We start from the raw sequence: 17,347 nt of genomic DNA on the forward strand, positions 1-17,347 counted from the left end.
AGTGGTGTGCCTTCTTTAAATAGATTGACTCGCACCTTATTTGCTTTTTATGATTAATTAGCACTTATTTTATTTATGATTGAGTTACTTTACTCAAAGCGACACCGGTACGCACAAACGTGAAAATGGACAAACAGGATACTCACTCCTCCATGACACCTGATTCCACCTTTAATGTTTTGGAGGTCCGTATTTGTTTTGCTCCTATTTGTATTGTTTTATGGAAAGAGCAAGAGCCACTTTGGGCCTTATTTGGCCCTGAGAAATTCTGAAAAGTCAAAACCGCTCAGTTTAGATTGCAAATGCAGTGTTTATCTTGAAATGTTGGTGACCACGTATCTCTGAAACATGACGCAATTTTACCTTTAGTCAATGCATTATGATGTCATAAAATGCGTCATTTTCCTCATATCCTGTAAATCCCTTTGAAAGTGGCCTAAAGTTGAAGTATTTTTTCAATATTTCATATAAAGCACAACCTCTGATCCAAAATATGCGTTTTATATTTTGGATCGTGAGCTGTGCTTATATTTTAATTCTTTGCTGAAGGTAGTGAAATACGTATGTTTTCTGCAAATTTCAAGAACATTTCAATTTTTCAAAGCCTGATTTCCAATATCTGGATTCTCAAAAAGAACTTTTATTAAAGGAAATGAAAGCACCAAGTGTCTACCTTATTTTGATACTGTATATGAAACGGGAAAGAGGATGATAGTTAAATAATTGATATAAGTACAGGGTCATATTATGCATAAGGTAAACCTAACTCTTTGAGCGTGAATACTGTTCGTTATCTCCATATATTTCATTTTATTAGCTTATGTATTGAAGTCCAGGAGGCTTTATGCAGCTCTATGTCTGTTTTGATTATGATTGCTATTCGTTATATTCACATTCCATTTTGGTTGACCTTGCATAGAGAAAATGGGGGTACAAGGCGGGCAGAATGCCTATTTAGCGTCGGATATTAAGAAATCATATTCAATATGTAAATTGAGTATTTAATTTAACGTCTCATTATTAAAATTTAAAAAATTATGAAAAAAAACTTTTTCTGAGAGAAAAAATCTCGTACAATTTTTTTTCTTTTATAAAAATATTAGATAGTATTCGTGGGATTCGAACCCCCTAGCAATAAAAATTCGAAGTTTCATACTGCTTTGAGACTAACGCGCTAACCACAATGCTACATGACTCATGATAACTTTTGGCATTTGAATCATGTTTGTGATATGACCCTTGGATTAATGGACTTGAAGTATTTCTCGGAAAGATGCGAATGTTTTGTCATAAAAATATACTTTTAAGGTATAGTGAGTCTTCGCTCCATGTTTTTGTAAACCAAAAAAATGTATATTTCACTGCAAACTTTCAGGATTATCATTCAAAAACATGGAGGGAAGACCCATCTATATTGAAAAATTTTGTCAAAGTATGAGAAAATGATCGTTTTTGTTCTTTTTAGTGTGTGTATGCTTTGTTACAACGCGAAATGTAATAACAACGCGAAATGTAATAAACCTGGATTATAACATTTTGCGTTATTACATTTTGCGTCGAAATCAACTTAGAATGAAATAACGCAAAATGTAACAACACATTTTGGAGAATTATTACATTTCGCGTTATTACATTTTGCGTCGAGATCAACACAAAATGTAATAACGCAAAATGTAATAACACAATTTTTGGATTATAACATTTTGCGTTGTTACATTTTGCGTCGAGATTAAGCAAAAGGCAGTAACGCAAAATGTAATACATTTTTTCGTCGGCCAAATTGAGTACAATTTTCAATAGTGTAGTGGCCGATGAAAAGAAAATAAAACAAAAGAAATAAATAGATCAATTTCTTACAATTAATATATCTTTTAATATATTGATATAATTAGTTACTTGCATTCTAAATCAGTTTAATAAATGCATTCATATAACATGTGTTGCAAATTAGAAACGTGCATCTGAGGGCAAGGTTGTTTGGGGTATTTACCTGTGTGCTTTTGCTTTTTTTTTATAGACAATTGCAATGAATTTAAAAAAAATATTCATTTGTACTAGCAGGTGTAAATGTATAGCGGGAAGGGGTTTATTGACAATAATGACACCATACTGTTCCATGCAAATCTCCAACATTGCAGACAAGCAAAATCTAAATTCTCTCTCTATCTCCTCTCTCTTTCTTTCCATCCTATAATGAAACGGATTGTTTCTGCATGTCCACAGTAATACAATAATAAACATACGAAGTAAACATCCAGCCCTATCCCTGCCCCTCCGATCCTTGCTTGAAACACACATACACTTCTTTTCATTTGTTAACCAATGTATACGTGCCGAAAATGCATATCAAGAGCTTTTAATGAACCTATGGTCAATCTTTGTTAATTAAATATGTTTTATTGGTTAGAAATTTAATAAGACTATCAAAAATATGCCAATCAAAGTTAAATTAATTCTTTATAATTAAGTACAATGTATTCAGTATAACTAAAATCAGAGTCAGAAAAACGATACATTTTGATTTATTTATGTCCGGAAAAAACCTTAACGTTGATCTCATTGTTTAAGTTCAAAATATTTTTACAGCGCGTTTCCCATGTTGGTTACAAGTATATATTTGAATCAATTTTATGATCTTTTTTTTGTTCAACGCAATCAAAAATATTAATTATATTTTGTTTTATTACATTTTATTTTATTACATTTTGCGTTGTCTACAGCGCAAAAATAAAATAACGCAAAATGCAACAACGAAAAAGCACGTCATTACATTTTGCGTTGATCTCGACGCAAAATGTAATAACGCAAAATGTAATAATCTTAAAATCCTGTTATTATATTTTGCGTTATTACATTTTGTGTTGATCTCGACGCAAAATGTAATAACGCAAAATGTAATAATCCAGGTTTATTACATTTTGCGTTGTTATTACATTTCGCGTTGTAACAATGCTTTTTCAAAGGCAAATATTTTCAGTCTTTGTGAGAGTTTTGTAAATTGTGGATATTATATTTTACATTAAGTATACTTTAATATAAGATGAAATATCAATTAAAATTTGGATATAATTGAGATTAAATTTTCCACTTCTTATCTATCGCAGTATAGGCACTTCGTCTGCCTTATCCCCCCATCTTATTATTATTATCTTATGATGATAATGATAAATCCACATGCGCTCACATGCAAAACAGCCTCTGTTTCTTTGTTCTTTTCCAAGTGCGAAAATTAGATTTTTAGATAGTAATTATAAAAATCAATGTAGTTGTTGTAGTTGGTGTATGTTTTACTTTCCATCACAGGATCGAAGATACTACAGTATTTTGGTAAAATATGAATCCAATCCAGTTTTAATGCTTTCATATACATAATTATGTTATTATTGAACATATAGAAAAGACATAAATTACATTAATTTGTAGATCTAATTTTGACAAAAATCACATTTGAAGACAATCAGATCATTCTGACTTAACTGATATACTAATACAATAACATAATATATCTTCTTTTAATTTTATTACTACTGTTGTATACTATTTATTTTGTATTATAATGCTTAAATTTTTTTCTTTTATTTGCTTGTCAGTTAGTAAAGCAGTGTTCCTGAAAATCCTGAGGTTCCACCGTTATATACTTGAAGGTTTGCACTACTTATATTTTCGACTTTTACATGATAGCCACGCTTTAGATTAACTATCACAGTTCTGCTTGTCTGATCCCAATTATTTCCAATATGAGTTGAAGTATAAACTTTCGCTACAGTTTGCTTGTTGACTTTTATAGCAAACCACGTCTCGACACTGGAGAGAGTGTCAACAACAAACATGTAAGTTCCCGCCACTGGACACACGAATACTCCTGTTCTATCATCATATCCATTACCATCGTTTGTCAGAATGCTATCATATCTAATGGTCTGTCCTTTTCCAAGGGAAAGAACTTTGGCTCCAATATAAACAGAGAAACTTACTCTCTTATTCTGATTCAAGGAAGCTGAATATACTTTGTCTGTAATTTAAAACAATGTTTACCTTAAATATGCATCAATAAAATCAATATCGAGAATGCAAAATAATTGAATTTTAATTATTATGACAATGTCCAAGAATGTCCAAAAAGTTTGCTTTCGAACATTTCTACTCTGAATTTTCTGGATTATAGTTTAATATTTTTCATTTATACACAACAAGATTGCAACTTTTCCTATGTATTAAGAATAAAATTAAAATATGTGAAAGAGTAAGGATGTGTCAATCAAACCCGTCCAAAAATTTGAAGTTTCAATAACTTTTAGATGAAATAAGATTTTTATTTTATTTTCTTGTGAGATGCTATTGCAATATACTAGAATAAGTCGTGATATTATACAGAGAATTTGAGAAAATATCAACTTGAAATCTATGTCTATGCACCTTTAAATTACATTTGCAACCGTCAATGGAACACATGACTGTCGTAAACTTAAAATCCATATTTAAATGTTTAAATTCTACCTGATGTTGAGAGGTTGACCAACTCCTTAAGAGCTGTAGAGTCCAGTGTAACTGTAGCCTTAGCATTACTGTAGATCAAGGACTTTATGGAGTCAAGCTTTGTCCGTGTGTCTGACTGTGTTCCTCCTGACACATGGTGATAATTATCCACCAAATGTAGTATCAACATCAGCACTTGAAGATATGCCACCATTTTCTTTATTTTAACACAATGCAAAAAGTAACTACTAACTAAAGATAACAGTCAGAATATCATTGCTTTTTATATCAATAAAATGTACACCTGTCACAGTAAAATGTGTATGCAATAAGTTCATCAAAATATCATATACCACAAGGTTTCAATCTGCAGGTTATTTCTATTTTCCTATTATCTTGTAAGTAATCAACATTTTATTTTTCAGTGAAATGGGTTGCTGGCTGACTGAAATGTCTCCCTTTTTATCCATTATTCAGAAAAAAACATCAGCAAGCTTTGAATGTGCAATGAAGACAGCACTCTGGGCAATGCCATGACTACTCTCTCTAGACTGTGGACTTCATCAAACAAATTGAAGTAATTCTTTGAAAATGCTTCTCTTTCTAGGGATTAATGGAGAAATGACCAGACTTCCTGATAAATTACATAGTACCTCCATAAAACTATAAACCTAACAACATATAACACATAAAATCTTTGTTAAAGCCAGGAATCAAAGTATGAATATTAAAATGGTAAATCACTGGTGCATTCCATTATCCTCCTCTGCCCATCAACACTTAAGTATTAAATGTTGATTATAATTCCAATTTGTGTGAAAATGAATTTCACTACAATTCTCATTCTCGTCGCTTTCATGTTCAGTTAAACCAGCAAATATCACATCTTCAAAGAGCTCCGTAATCACTTATACAATATTTAACTCTTTATCTTTCTCTCTCTCTCTTTTGAATTTGTAATATTGAGCATGCAGTCAATAAATGCATCATATTCTCCATAAAAACTTACGTATTTTAAAAAGTTAAAACAATTATCATGAAATAATTATGATATAACTGAAAATGAAAGTGATGAGAATTAGAATTCTTCGTTACTTCTCATAATTCGAATTCTTTGACTAGAAATAAATGTATCAATAAAATAACGTTCAGTCAAACAGATAACTAATATATTTTTGAAGTTTTATTTTCGATAGCTATATTAAATTAGAACTAATTTATGTAGAACGACGTGTCAGTGGCACTTTTCATAGCCTACCAGAGAAGTTAGGGTTTACGAAAATTGATTGTGTACCAATCCCTTAATGTATCTTTTTTTTCTTGGATGAGCCACCTAATTTTTTTTATAGAAATGTTGTGTAGAACCAAATGAATATGGTAGTTGGTTATATACTACTGTCTTTTTTTAAAATTTAATAAATATGCCTATATCATATTTATACAAGTACTTAAAATTAGCTTTGCATGCATGTAATAACGCTTACTTGTTGTAGACTATATAACAGAAGATCAGGTTTCAAAAGATTCTGTTCAGGTACTGTAAAATCATATATTTTCAGGGGTCAAATTTTCGTGGTTTGAGGAAAATCTCAAGTTTGTGGGGATTTGATTTTGTGGATCAAGAATTAATGAGTACTTATGCATGTAACATTTTACATTTCGTGGTGGACTTGAATCGTGGATCTCATCATACCTCGAAAACAACGAAAATTAACCCTCTATGAAAATATGTGATTTTACAGCATGTATTAGTTTTGATTTGTACATTTTTAGCTTACGAAAGTAAGGAATCTGTTTTATTTTAACTTTTTTGTGTGTACAGCTGTATATACATGTATTGGGGTCCAATCCAAGTCGTTACTAAGTAGATTTTAATTTGTGAAGATTTTTTCCAGATATTGAATGATTTTTAATAGAAAATGGAACTTGTGTGCACGTCAACATGATGCTTGTTTCTTTTGTTTACATTGTATTCACCATTATAATGAACTTTAGATTTGTCTTTTTACTGGATTAAACCTGTATGTTAAGGTGAGACAATGATATGCACTTTCTTCCATCTTATGAAGAATGGCCGGTATTAAAAAACATCATATATTATAATTTTTATGCCACGTATTCACAATTTTAGTAGTACATACCTAGCATAATACTAGTGGATCTTTGGAGTACATTTACTTTTTCAATAATGAATGGTTAAATACGATGGCAATTATAAAATCCTACTTTTAAGGAATATGTTCATATCAGAAAAAAAGAGTACAACAACATATATTCTGTTTTTATTGTGCAACATTTACATTTTCGTAAGTCAAAGAATTATGGCTCTATTTCTTTGTTTGTTTGTTTGTTAGTATAGCAATGTTCCAGTGAAACTCGAGTATGCATTGCCTTGCATTTGAAGGGTTACTCCATTATCTGTATTATCAACTTTGACGTGGTCACCACGTTTCAGTTTTACTATCAGAGTTCTGCTAATTTGAATCCAAGGTTTGTGCTTGACATATCCTTTATACGCCCTTGCTACAGTTTGCTTGTTTACTTTTATGGCAACGGAGCCCTCCGCGGTGAAAGTGTCAACAACAAACATGTAAGTTCCCGCCACTGGACACACAAATACTCCTGTTCTATCATCATATCCATTACCATCGTTTGTCAGAATCCCATCATATTTAATGGTCTGTCCTTGACCAACAGTAAGCGCTTTGGCCCCAACAAAAACAGAGAAACCAACATTGGGGGTTGGTTTTGAAGAACCTGCAAATTTAATGTTGCATATCAAAATCTATCTTCATACACAAAACTCATTTTAAATAGTTTAATCCTCACTTTTCAAAAAGTTACTTGAGTACGTTCTTAGCAAAGTGAACTCAAGGTTTAAAGGAGAAAAAATCAATACATGTATTTCTTCATGCTACTAAACCTTTGAGAGGTAAATTCAATATTTAAAAAATCCTTCTATGTGTTTTAATCAGTAAAGGGGTTAGGGTAATCAAAATACAAGATGCAATTTAAACGATGTTTCCATGTCAACTACAAAGTTACATTACATACCAAACATTTACAAAGGACGATGGAAGAAAATTTTGTTGGATTTTTTCTTTGGAAGCGGGATTTAATCTATAAGTTGAATACAAAAGTGTTTGAAATTAATATATATTACCACGTAATCAAAATAGAAAGCAATTTCTTTCTCGGATGGCCCATTTGGAGATGTTAATATATACAGAGAGAGATACATCTTTTGTTTGTTTGTTTGACGTCCTTTTCTAGAATTTTTCAATCATATGGGGACGCCACCATTGTCGATGGAGGGCTACAAAATTTGTCCTATACTTTGCACTTACGGCCATTGAGCAGGGAGGGATCTTTTTCTGCCATTAAGCAGGAAGGGATCTTTTTCGTGCCAACACCTACTGCGAGACAGGACCTCGGTTTGTACGGTCTCATTCCAAGCGACATAAGGGCTGACTCCTTACTCCACGACTCTAGAGCAGACACTCTAACCACTGCGCCACTCGCGCTACTATAAATACATCTTAGTTAAAGCATTTCGATATTGTAAGAGTTCTTTCACATTGTACATCTTTTAAAATGATTATAACTTTGATCCTCTATTTAATTTTTTCCTATTAATTTGATTTTTTGTGATTTTATCACAAAATATAGTTTATCTATAGGATAATGGGTCGATTAACTTTTCTTGCATATATCAAGAGATATACATGTATTACTGTAAAATTACATGTTTTCGTATGATCAGGGGATTGAATTTCTTGATAAAGAATCGTTGAATAGTTATATATGCGACATTTATAATTTGTGATTGTCATGAATTCCTTGGTCTATTCATACTTTGAAAACAACCCCCACGAAAAATATGGATTTCACAGAAATAAATTCTCAAATTTTGCGACTTGATAATCCCTATGATATTACCCGTTTGTTTCTACATGTTTACAAATGTAGGTGTAAATTTAATATTGCCTGAAATAATACAATCTCCTTTCTATTGAAATTTTAAAATCTACCTGATGATGAAAGTTTGACCAGTTCCTTTAGAGCTGTAGAGTCCAGTGTAACTGTAGCCTTAGCATTACTGTAGATCACGGACTTAATGGAGTCAAGATTTGTCCGTGTGTCTGACTGTGTCCCTCCTGACACAGAGTGATAGACATAACTGACAAACAGCAGCATTAACATCACAAATTGAAGATATTACATCATTTCAAATTTTTAAACAATACGCAAAAGAACAACATAGATTTAACAAAAACATATTTATAAGAATGAAGGTCTCATCTGTTACAGGAAGGGCGCACGCAATAATTTCATTAAAGTATCAAATTACATAAAACTGAGTTATTATATATTTTTTGTATAAACAGGCACTTCTATCATACAATTATTTTATCGTTAAGAAACTGGAAATTTACTCATAATTCAGAACAACCTATTACCAATCTACACCTTGGACATCCGCTCCTCCATGAAACTTTGATTTTTTATTAAAACATTATTTGAGCCTTTTGTAACTAGGTTCATAACTAGGATTACCACTTATTATTAAGTTAGTTATTAAAGTTATAGTTATAGTTATTAAAAATAAAAGCCTATCTGTTATTCTACTTTATATTATTCCTTCTTATATTCATCATTACTTTAATTCAAATATTTACTCTACTGATCAGAGTGGATCAATTGTACAATAATTACATAAGTGGTTTAAAAAGGTTCATTGTGAATAGATGTAGCTGTTTTCGGGTTGTTTATAATTGCTATATTAAATTTTGATTTTTCCCTTGTCAGAACCTTTGACTAGTATTCGAATGGCGAACCGTATACGTATACTGTGACCGGTTCTCCATTTAAACAACCACAAATGTCCTCATAATTAAAAAAAAATAAATGACTCATTATAGTACATGTACATGTTAAAGCAAATCAAAGAGATCACATAAAAAAGAAGAAAGATGGTCCAAACCATTGTAGCTAGACTGACATTGGATAATAATTATACAATTACACTGTAATACGTAAACCTTGCGCCAGAAGCTGGTTAACATCCTGGTTCCCATATCTAGACCTTCATATTTTGAAAGGAAAGGAACAACCTTTATAATACTGTTAGAAGAGTTCATAGTTCGAGGGTTTGGCTAACATTATGGATCCGATATTTAGACCTTCAAATCTTCACAAGAGTGTGTCTGGAAGAGGTCTTTGCATTTTGAGAAGGAATTAAGTTTACAAGACCGGACACCTGTTACACAAGCATGTATTTAGCTTGCCCGGTCAAAATTACGAAGAACGCATACAATACTGTTTTAAAAGTACATAGAGGAGCTGGACAACATCCTGGATCCCATATTTAGACCTTCATATTTTTACAGAGGAAAGGGTCAGGAAGAGACTCCTTGACTTTCAAAAAGAATTGAGTTCACAAGACTGGGAACCTTTTGAGCTAGCCCGGTCAAAATCGGGAAAAACTCGTATAATACTGTTTTAATAATACATATATGTATATAGTTCGAGGACTGGCTAACACTTGCCTTTGATTTTTTTTAAAGTTATATAGTTTCTTAAAACTTACATATAGATAAAAAAAAAACAAAGCAACCAAAGCATTAGCATTCCAGTTGTGTGCTTTCTTTAATTAGATTGACTCGCACCTTATTTGCTTTTTATGATTAATTACCACTTATTTTACTAATGATTGAGTTACTATACTCAAAGCGACACCGGTACGCACAAACGTGAAAACTGACAAATAGGATGCTCACTCCTCCATGACACCTGATCCCATCTCTAATGTTTCGGAGGTCCGTGTTTGCTCTGCGCCTATTTGTATTGCTTTATGGAATTTTGAGCGTGAATACTGTTCGTGATCTCCACATATTTCATTTTATTAGCTCACAGATTGAAGTCCAGTAGGCTTTATGCAGCTATGTGTTTGTTTTGATTTAGATTGCTATGCCTTATATTCACAATCCATTTTGGTTGACCTTGCATAACTTTACTATTATCGTATGATGTTATTAATAAAGCCACATGACCTCACCTGGAAAACAGTCTCAATTCCTATCTTCTTATTCAAGTGCGAAAATTCGATTTTTAGATAAAAGTTATGAATATCTATGTCGTTGTTGTAGTTGATGGTGGTGGAAGTGGTTTTGTGTTTATTTTCATTTTTATGTATGGTTTACTTTCCATCTCATTATCTGAGGTATACTACAGTATTTTGGTAAAATCTGAATCCACTCCAGTTTTAAAACCTTGATATTACTTAATTATGTCATTATTGAACAGATAGAAAAGACATAAATTACATTAATTTGTAAATTTAATTATGACAAAAATTATATTTCAACCAGAGTATTCTGACTTTACTGAAATACAATAACATAATATATTTTCTTTTAATTTTATTACTTATACGATTTATTCTGCATCACAATGCTTAAAAACTCTTTTCTTTGATTTGTTTGCCAGTTTTAGTAAAGCAGTGTTCCTGAAAATCCCGAGGTTGCATCCTTAAATATTCGAAGATTTCCACCACTAACAGTATCGACTTTTACATGATCGCCATGCTTCAGATTAACTATCACAGTTCTGCTTGTCTGACCCCATCTATTTCCATAGTGAATTGACCTAAACACGTTTGCTACAGATTTCTTGTTTACTTTTAAAGCAAGCCAGGTTTCCACATTGGAGAGAGTATCGACAACAAACATATAAGTTCCCGCCACTGGGCACACAAATACTCCTGTTCTATCATCATATCCATTACCATCGTTTGTCAAAATCCCATCATATCTAATGGTCTGTCCTTTTCCAAATGTAAGAATTTTGTTCCCAGTATAAACAGAGAAACTCACTCTCTTATTTCGATTCAATGAACTTGCATACGCTTTGTCTGCAATTTAAAACAATGCTCATTATTTATTTGCATCAATAAAATCACAATTATATGGCAAAAGAATAAAACTTATTATTCATTACTATGTCTTAGAAAGTGATATATGGCCTGCCAATGACTGTTTATTGCGCTTGGTTCATTTTTTTTTAGAAGAGATCGGTTTTCAAGACAATCAAAAAACCCAAAGCTGAGAGTTTGTCCAGTTCCTTGCAATTAAGTTCACAATTGAGGCATTTCTTAGCAAATGCAGTCTAACTTTGATAGAATCCAAATCTCCGGTCTTTATACATTCAATTTATCATAAGCTCAGAAATGTACAAAAGTCGAAAGTATTTCTGAGTTGGGTGATTCACCCTAGCTATCTTCATTTTACTTTGTATAAGAAGATACGCTTTATTAGACACTCTTGAAAGCGTTTAACAATACCAAAAGATCATTGACATTGAAGTTCTTTTTATTTCTGGAAGAAAACTCATTTCTGATTTATTTGTCTCTATGATATGTTCACAGATCTGTACCATTACTAAGTACATATTACATGCATTACATAGCATTGCATATATGGCTGAGAGAAATATGATTCAACCTTCCTGTAATTGCATGTAGTCCTGTTTTTTTTAAAGTTAGATAACAGTTATATTTGTCAATGGAATACATATCTATTTATAACAAGGTCTCTAAATCATTACTTCACTAAAATCACAATTTTATTTAATATACTAGTATACCTGATGTTAATAGTTTGACCAGTTCCTTTAGAGCTGTAGAGTCCAGTGTAACTGTAGCCTTAGCATTACTGTAGATTAAGGACTTTATGGAGTCAAGCTTTGTCCGTGTGTCTGACTGTGTCCCTCCTAACACAGAGTGATGATTATTCACAAAATATAGCATCAACATCACTACTTGAAGATATGTCATTTTGTGTTGATTTTTTCAAACGATATTCAAAGAGAAATAGAGATAACATGCAAACCCCAGGGACTACCGGTATTTATATGATAAGACAGACATCCGTGTCAATAGACGATCATGCAATAAGTTCATCAAAATATCATATTTCTTGTAGCTTAATGATTTTTATTTCATATTTTGCTGTCAAAATTATTTTACCTTAAGTTTACTATCTGGGTTATGGAGTCATGGAATCAATAACTATTTGACTATTTTTGTTTGCACTAAAATGAGACATTTCTTCTTTTTTTTTTATTTCTTCCTTTTGTTACAAAAACATGTATACAGAATCATTCCAACATAATCATATAATCATATGTACTTACCATTCAAAACATGCATATATATTTCGTTCGTACATTGAATCAAAGTACACAATATCGAGGAGATAAAACAACCATCATCTTTTAGTATATATAACTTTGTTTTCATTCATGTAGTTTTCTTTGGGGGGGGGGGGATGCAAAAATATTTAAATCATTTTTAGCTATATTGTAATGCTGAATAATTAAATCCACTTCTAAAATAAAATGTTTTTGTAATCAGAAAAGAACGGCTTATAATACAAAACACTATATCCTTTCCTCATATTCATTTTTTCAAAACGGAGTTTATCATTTCTTTATATGAATTTGTTTTACCATTGTGAATTCTTATACGAGTAATACAGAATATAAATCTTAATGTTTTTGTCGTTTTACAACATATTAGGATATTGATAAGAAAATGCGTACAATTTTTCAGTAAGTGAATTTCTCATGATATATTTTATATGTTTAACTACGACCTTTCCCAAACGTAATTGGGTACAAAAGAATACGATGACTTTATTCATATATTAATTTTAAAAAAAAAACAGATTTATAAATGAACGTCACGTGATCAACAAGGTCATGTGATATCCTTAAAAATGTTAATGTGTAATGAAGAGACCAAAGGTACTAGTAATCATTATATCATGACTCCAATGTGCGGCGTTTTCCCTTTACTGATGGTTACCAATCTGTTCTTTTCCACCAAAAATCTAATTTCAAATATAATTTTAAACAATATGGATCGGTCTTGCACATAGGATTTGAACTCGCTGAATTATTATTATTTTGCAAATGTTAGGTTTTTGAATGATTGGTAGTCCCTTAAGATTTACGTAACTGGACTGTCCTGAATTTTGCAGACAATTTCTAATTCTGTGAACTGCTAAAAATTTGAAGACAGGACATGCTCTTTTATTTATAAATATATATTTTTTAAAAGAGTATCCTAGTTTAGACCCATGTAAATTATAAACAAATATTTACAGTGCATAAAGGTGGACACGGTAGCGGTGGAGGTCATGGTGGTGGCGGAGGTCACGGTGGTGGTGGCGGACATGGACATGGCGGTGGTGGTGGCGGTTTGTCTCTAAAACAATTGCAACAACTTTTACAAACAGCACGACAGCTAAGCCAACAAGACAACGGAAACGAATTCTTCTGGACAATCATTATAAATACGCTAGAGTACCTTGTTAACAATCATCATTAGAAGTAAGGGTACTAGTAAATCTTTGCCAGTCCCAGTAAGAAATTATATTTTCTGTGTATGGATAGAAAGATTTTTGTATATTAATGTACATGTATAATGTTTTTTTGTTTTGTTTTGTTTTTTTAGATAAGGTGACCGGATTTCACGGAACCCACAAGAAAGACATGGAGCTTCTCAATATCTAACTCAAGAGCTTTCAATTTTTTTTCTTAGAATTTTGTTTTATGTATGTTTAATGATAATCAGTGCGAATTAATAAAATGAAATGATACATGTAAAAACCAAATATATTAATATATTAGTTGGCAGTTAACCAACTTTTAACTCCAATACGAAAGAGAGAGAGAGAGAATAAAACCATTCTGTTTTCCTTTGAACAAAGGGGTAAATGCCTTTGAAATTTTGAAGAGTTCATTTATTTTAAGTGTATGAAAACCGAATGCATCTTTATGTCGTATGAAATTATCTAGAACAGTACTAGACCGCTTCGTTTGTTTGTATTTTGTTTAACATCCCTTTAACATACACAGGCACTTGTTTCGGAAATAAATTTTTAACCCATTAGTATGATAATATAATTATACTATGGGTTAATTAAAAATTTATTTACGAAACAAGTGCTGTGCTAATATATCCAAATATAGAACAGATTTGACAGAGTCTGTGGTATCTTTTATTTCAAGCTCACAGGGATATATCGTATGGACTTTGGAATGGAAATTATTAATTGACAATACATCGTCAGCATAAATACGAGGGTTGATCCAAAAGTAATGTCACTGTATCAATATCTTTAATATTTGTCGTCATATTATCAAATATAATGTACCAAAAGATGCATAAAAATAAATTTCAAAATTGAAAATTTCATTAAAATATGTTTAATTGCATTAATTTTATAAACGTTTAAAATATTAAACATAAGGGGTGTCGCCGCGTTTTACAGTGTTTATTGTTAGAATGATCAAAGACAAACACATAAAAAAACATCTAAAAAGCGTCTAATCGCCTAATACATGTATTTAAATGAATTGACGTCACTGCTTTTTGATCATAAACATTGTTGTTGTAATCTGCTGTATTTAACATAAGAAATGTCGAAATGAAAAAAAAAAAACGCTGAAAGGAACTGTAATTTTTAGTTTCGAAAAGGGGAATCGCCCGTATGGACAGTTACGATGATTAATCAGACACACAGAGAAGAGAATGTGAATAAGAGGCTTAATTTGTTTATAGATGGGTTAAGCAATTTTTAGTGGGTCATGGGTGATTGAATGATCAGCAGAGGGCAGGAAGACCGAAAAAGGGACTTAGGTGCAAATGTTCAATAATGTCTGACGTTGATCTAAAAGGGGAAGCGTTTAAGCGTATGACGGCGCGTATCCGTCACATGCAAAGGCGCTTGGTTACAGGATGGTGTATTTTGTGTATTATGTGTTTTTCTATGTGTGCCTGAATACCGTCATTAAAATAAAAATAAAAAATTGCCGAAATTAGCACGTTTTAAAAAATGTCATATTTACTGTATATAAAAAAGACCTTCTTATTATATACAGTAATAAATATGCCATTTTTTAAAACGAGCTAATTTCAGCGAATTTTTATTTTTATTTTGATGAGGGTATTCAGACACACATAGAAAAACACATAATACACAAAATACACCATCCTGTAACCAAGCGCCTATGGTCATATGACGTTATTTAGGTGCGGCAACTACCATGAATACACTTTGTATACAATTCGATATCTTGAAAAGTATAAATCATTTTAATTTAAATTTTTCAGGACTGATTTGTAATGAATATAGCTTCAATCATGTATAATTTCATTTATTTATGTCGACTAGTAGCAATTATTGGAGTTGTGACATTATACTTTTGGATCAACCCTCGTATACTGAACCGCAAAAGAAACGCAACAGCCTACTTTAGGGGGAAATAATTATGTAAAGTAAAGAATTTTGTATCTTAAAATTATGGATATGTTCAATTTGGTAAATATCGGTAATTTAACGGTTGAACGATTTTCGTACCATAACCGGAAGTCAAGTTTGAGTCTGCTTAACAGAAATAAAAAATTGCATGTTTAACAAAACATTTGGCAATATTATGGAGTTTTAAGGGTTTGTTCTGTTCATCTTCAGTAATGCAGCAATATTTCAAAAAATAAAATTTCCTTTCGTTTCCCGTAACAATGCTAAGGCTTCTTGAAAATGGCTTAAGTACGCATTTCCATTGCTCTAGCTGGAAAATCTCAAAGGAAAGATGATGGAGAGTTGATGATGCAAAAATACACTACATTACGCCTCAACGGGGTCTTACGTATCATATGCATAAATGATAGTCCTTGGACCGGAAGTCCAAGGGTTTCTACAATGCGCTAAGTTAGAGAAAATTCGACCCAATCATCTGAAAAACAAGCATTTAAAAATGGCAAAGAATAATTCCTTCGCTCAGATCTCGATATTGAATAACCTATTAACCTGATTAACCTATACATGAATCAGATGTGGATACTCAAAAATTACAAAGAACTTTTGGACAATTCGAAATCACAAGATTTTACCAAAATCAACAGCTTAAAAACTTACGACTTTTCAACTTTATACACAACCATTCCCCAATAAAAAAAAATCCCCATAAATTAAAGTCCAGGCTTTTTGATATCACTGACAGCTGCTTTTTCAATAAAAATGGAACTCGTAAATTTACTTATCCTGTCATTGGTTATTTGCAAAATTATTTTGTTAAAACACAATCTGATTGCACACACAAGTACTCTGAAGTTGACATCAAAAAGATGTTGGAGTTTCTGATTGACAATATCTATGTGGTTTTTGGAGACCAGATCTTCCAACAATCTATTGGAATTCCCATGGGTACCAATTGCGCTCCGTTATTAGCAGACATATTTTTATATTCATATGAAGCAGAATTTGTGCAAAATCTTATATATATATGCGTGAAAAGAAGAAAACACTTGCTGTGGCCTTCAACTCGACATTTAGATCTATCGACGACGTTTATCAATTAACAATGGTAATTTCCATTCTTATGTAGATGCGCGATATATCCTGGTGATCTTGAGTTAAAAGATACCACAGAGTCTGACACATCTGTTTCATACTAGGATATTTTACTTGAAAAAGACGTTAATGGTAATCCAACAACCAAGCTATATGATAAATGTGATGACTTTAATTTTCTATCGTCAACTTCCCTTACTTATGCAGAAATATACCTTCATCACCTGCATATACGGAGTATATATATATATCTCATTGATTCGATACGTAAGAGCATGCTCTACGTATGAAGAATTTCTAAAACGAGGTAAATTATTGACAAGCAAGTTGATAAAACAAGAATATCAACAGTCTCGTTTAAAGTGATCATTTGGTAAGATCTATGGTCGATACAATGACCTTGTCAGCAAATACAATTAATCATTGAGTCAAATGCTGACTGACGTTTTTCA

General features: G+C 31.8%; 3 protein-coding genes across 3 annotated transcripts; all 3 read right to left on the minus strand.

Annotated features, from left to right (window-relative positions):
• Window positions 1–3,590: 3,590 nt before the first annotated feature.
• Window positions 3,591–4,687, minus strand: LOC134277171 (complement C1q subcomponent subunit B-like). Its single transcript, XM_062759452.1, has 2 exons — window positions 4,498–4,687; window positions 3,591–3,997 (listed from the first exon to the last, which is right to left on the minus strand). The coding sequence occupies exons 1-2, from the start codon at window positions 4,664–4,666 to the stop codon at window positions 3,591–3,593; spliced, it is 576 nt and encodes a 191-aa protein (XP_062615436.1). The 5' UTR covers window positions 4,667–4,687.
• A 2,084-nt stretch (window positions 4,688–6,771) lies between these two features.
• Window positions 6,772–8,709, minus strand: LOC134277172 (complement C1q subcomponent subunit B-like). The gene is made up of 2 exons (XM_062759453.1): window positions 8,508–8,709; window positions 6,772–7,233 (listed from the first exon to the last, which is right to left on the minus strand). The coding sequence occupies exons 1-2, from the start codon at window positions 8,677–8,679 to the stop codon at window positions 6,827–6,829; spliced, it is 579 nt and encodes a 192-aa protein (XP_062615437.1). The 5' UTR covers window positions 8,680–8,709; the 3' UTR covers window positions 6,772–6,826.
• A 2,258-nt stretch (window positions 8,710–10,967) lies between these two features.
• Window positions 10,968–12,310, minus strand: LOC134277176 (complement C1q subcomponent subunit B-like). Its single transcript, XM_062759458.1, has 2 exons — window positions 12,121–12,310; window positions 10,968–11,389 (listed from the first exon to the last, which is right to left on the minus strand). The coding sequence occupies exons 1-2, from the start codon at window positions 12,308–12,310 to the stop codon at window positions 10,968–10,970; spliced, it is 612 nt and encodes a 203-aa protein (XP_062615442.1).
• Window positions 12,311–17,347: the final 5,037 nt, after the last annotated feature.

This window comes from Saccostrea cucullata, unplaced genomic scaffold (assembly GCF_032062105.1).
Source record: "Saccostrea cucullata isolate Sc308-1 unplaced genomic scaffold, CSIRO_AGI_Scuc_v1 ctg107, whole genome shotgun sequence".
NCBI classification, from domain to species: domain Eukaryota; kingdom Metazoa; phylum Mollusca; class Bivalvia; order Ostreida; family Ostreidae; genus Saccostrea; species Saccostrea cuccullata.

Excerpts from the sequence above, each read along its gene's own strand:
- LOC134277171 (XM_062759452.1), bottom strand. The coding sequence starts at position 4,666 with ATGTTGATACTACATTTGGTGGATAATTATCACCATGTGTCAGGAGGA. Across the intron at positions 3,998-4,497 it reads GGTCAACCTCTCAACATCAG|CTTCCTTGAATCAGAATAAG; the intron begins GTAGAATTTAAA and ends AAGTATATTCAG.
- LOC134277172 (XM_062759453.1), bottom strand. The coding sequence starts at position 8,679 with ATGTTAATGCTGCTGTTTGTCAGTTATGTCTATCACTCTGTGTCAGGA. Across the intron at positions 7,234-8,507 it reads GGTCAAACTTTCATCATCAG|GTTCTTCAAAACCAACCCCC; the intron begins GTAGATTTTAAA and ends TTAAATTTGCAG.
- LOC134277176 (XM_062759458.1), bottom strand. The coding sequence starts at position 12,310 with ATGACATATCTTCAAGTAGTGATGTTGATGCTATATTTTGTGAATAAT. Across the intron at positions 11,390-12,120 it reads GGTCAAACTATTAACATCAG|ACAAAGCGTATGCAAGTTCA; the intron begins GTATACTAGTAT and ends TTTAAATTGCAG.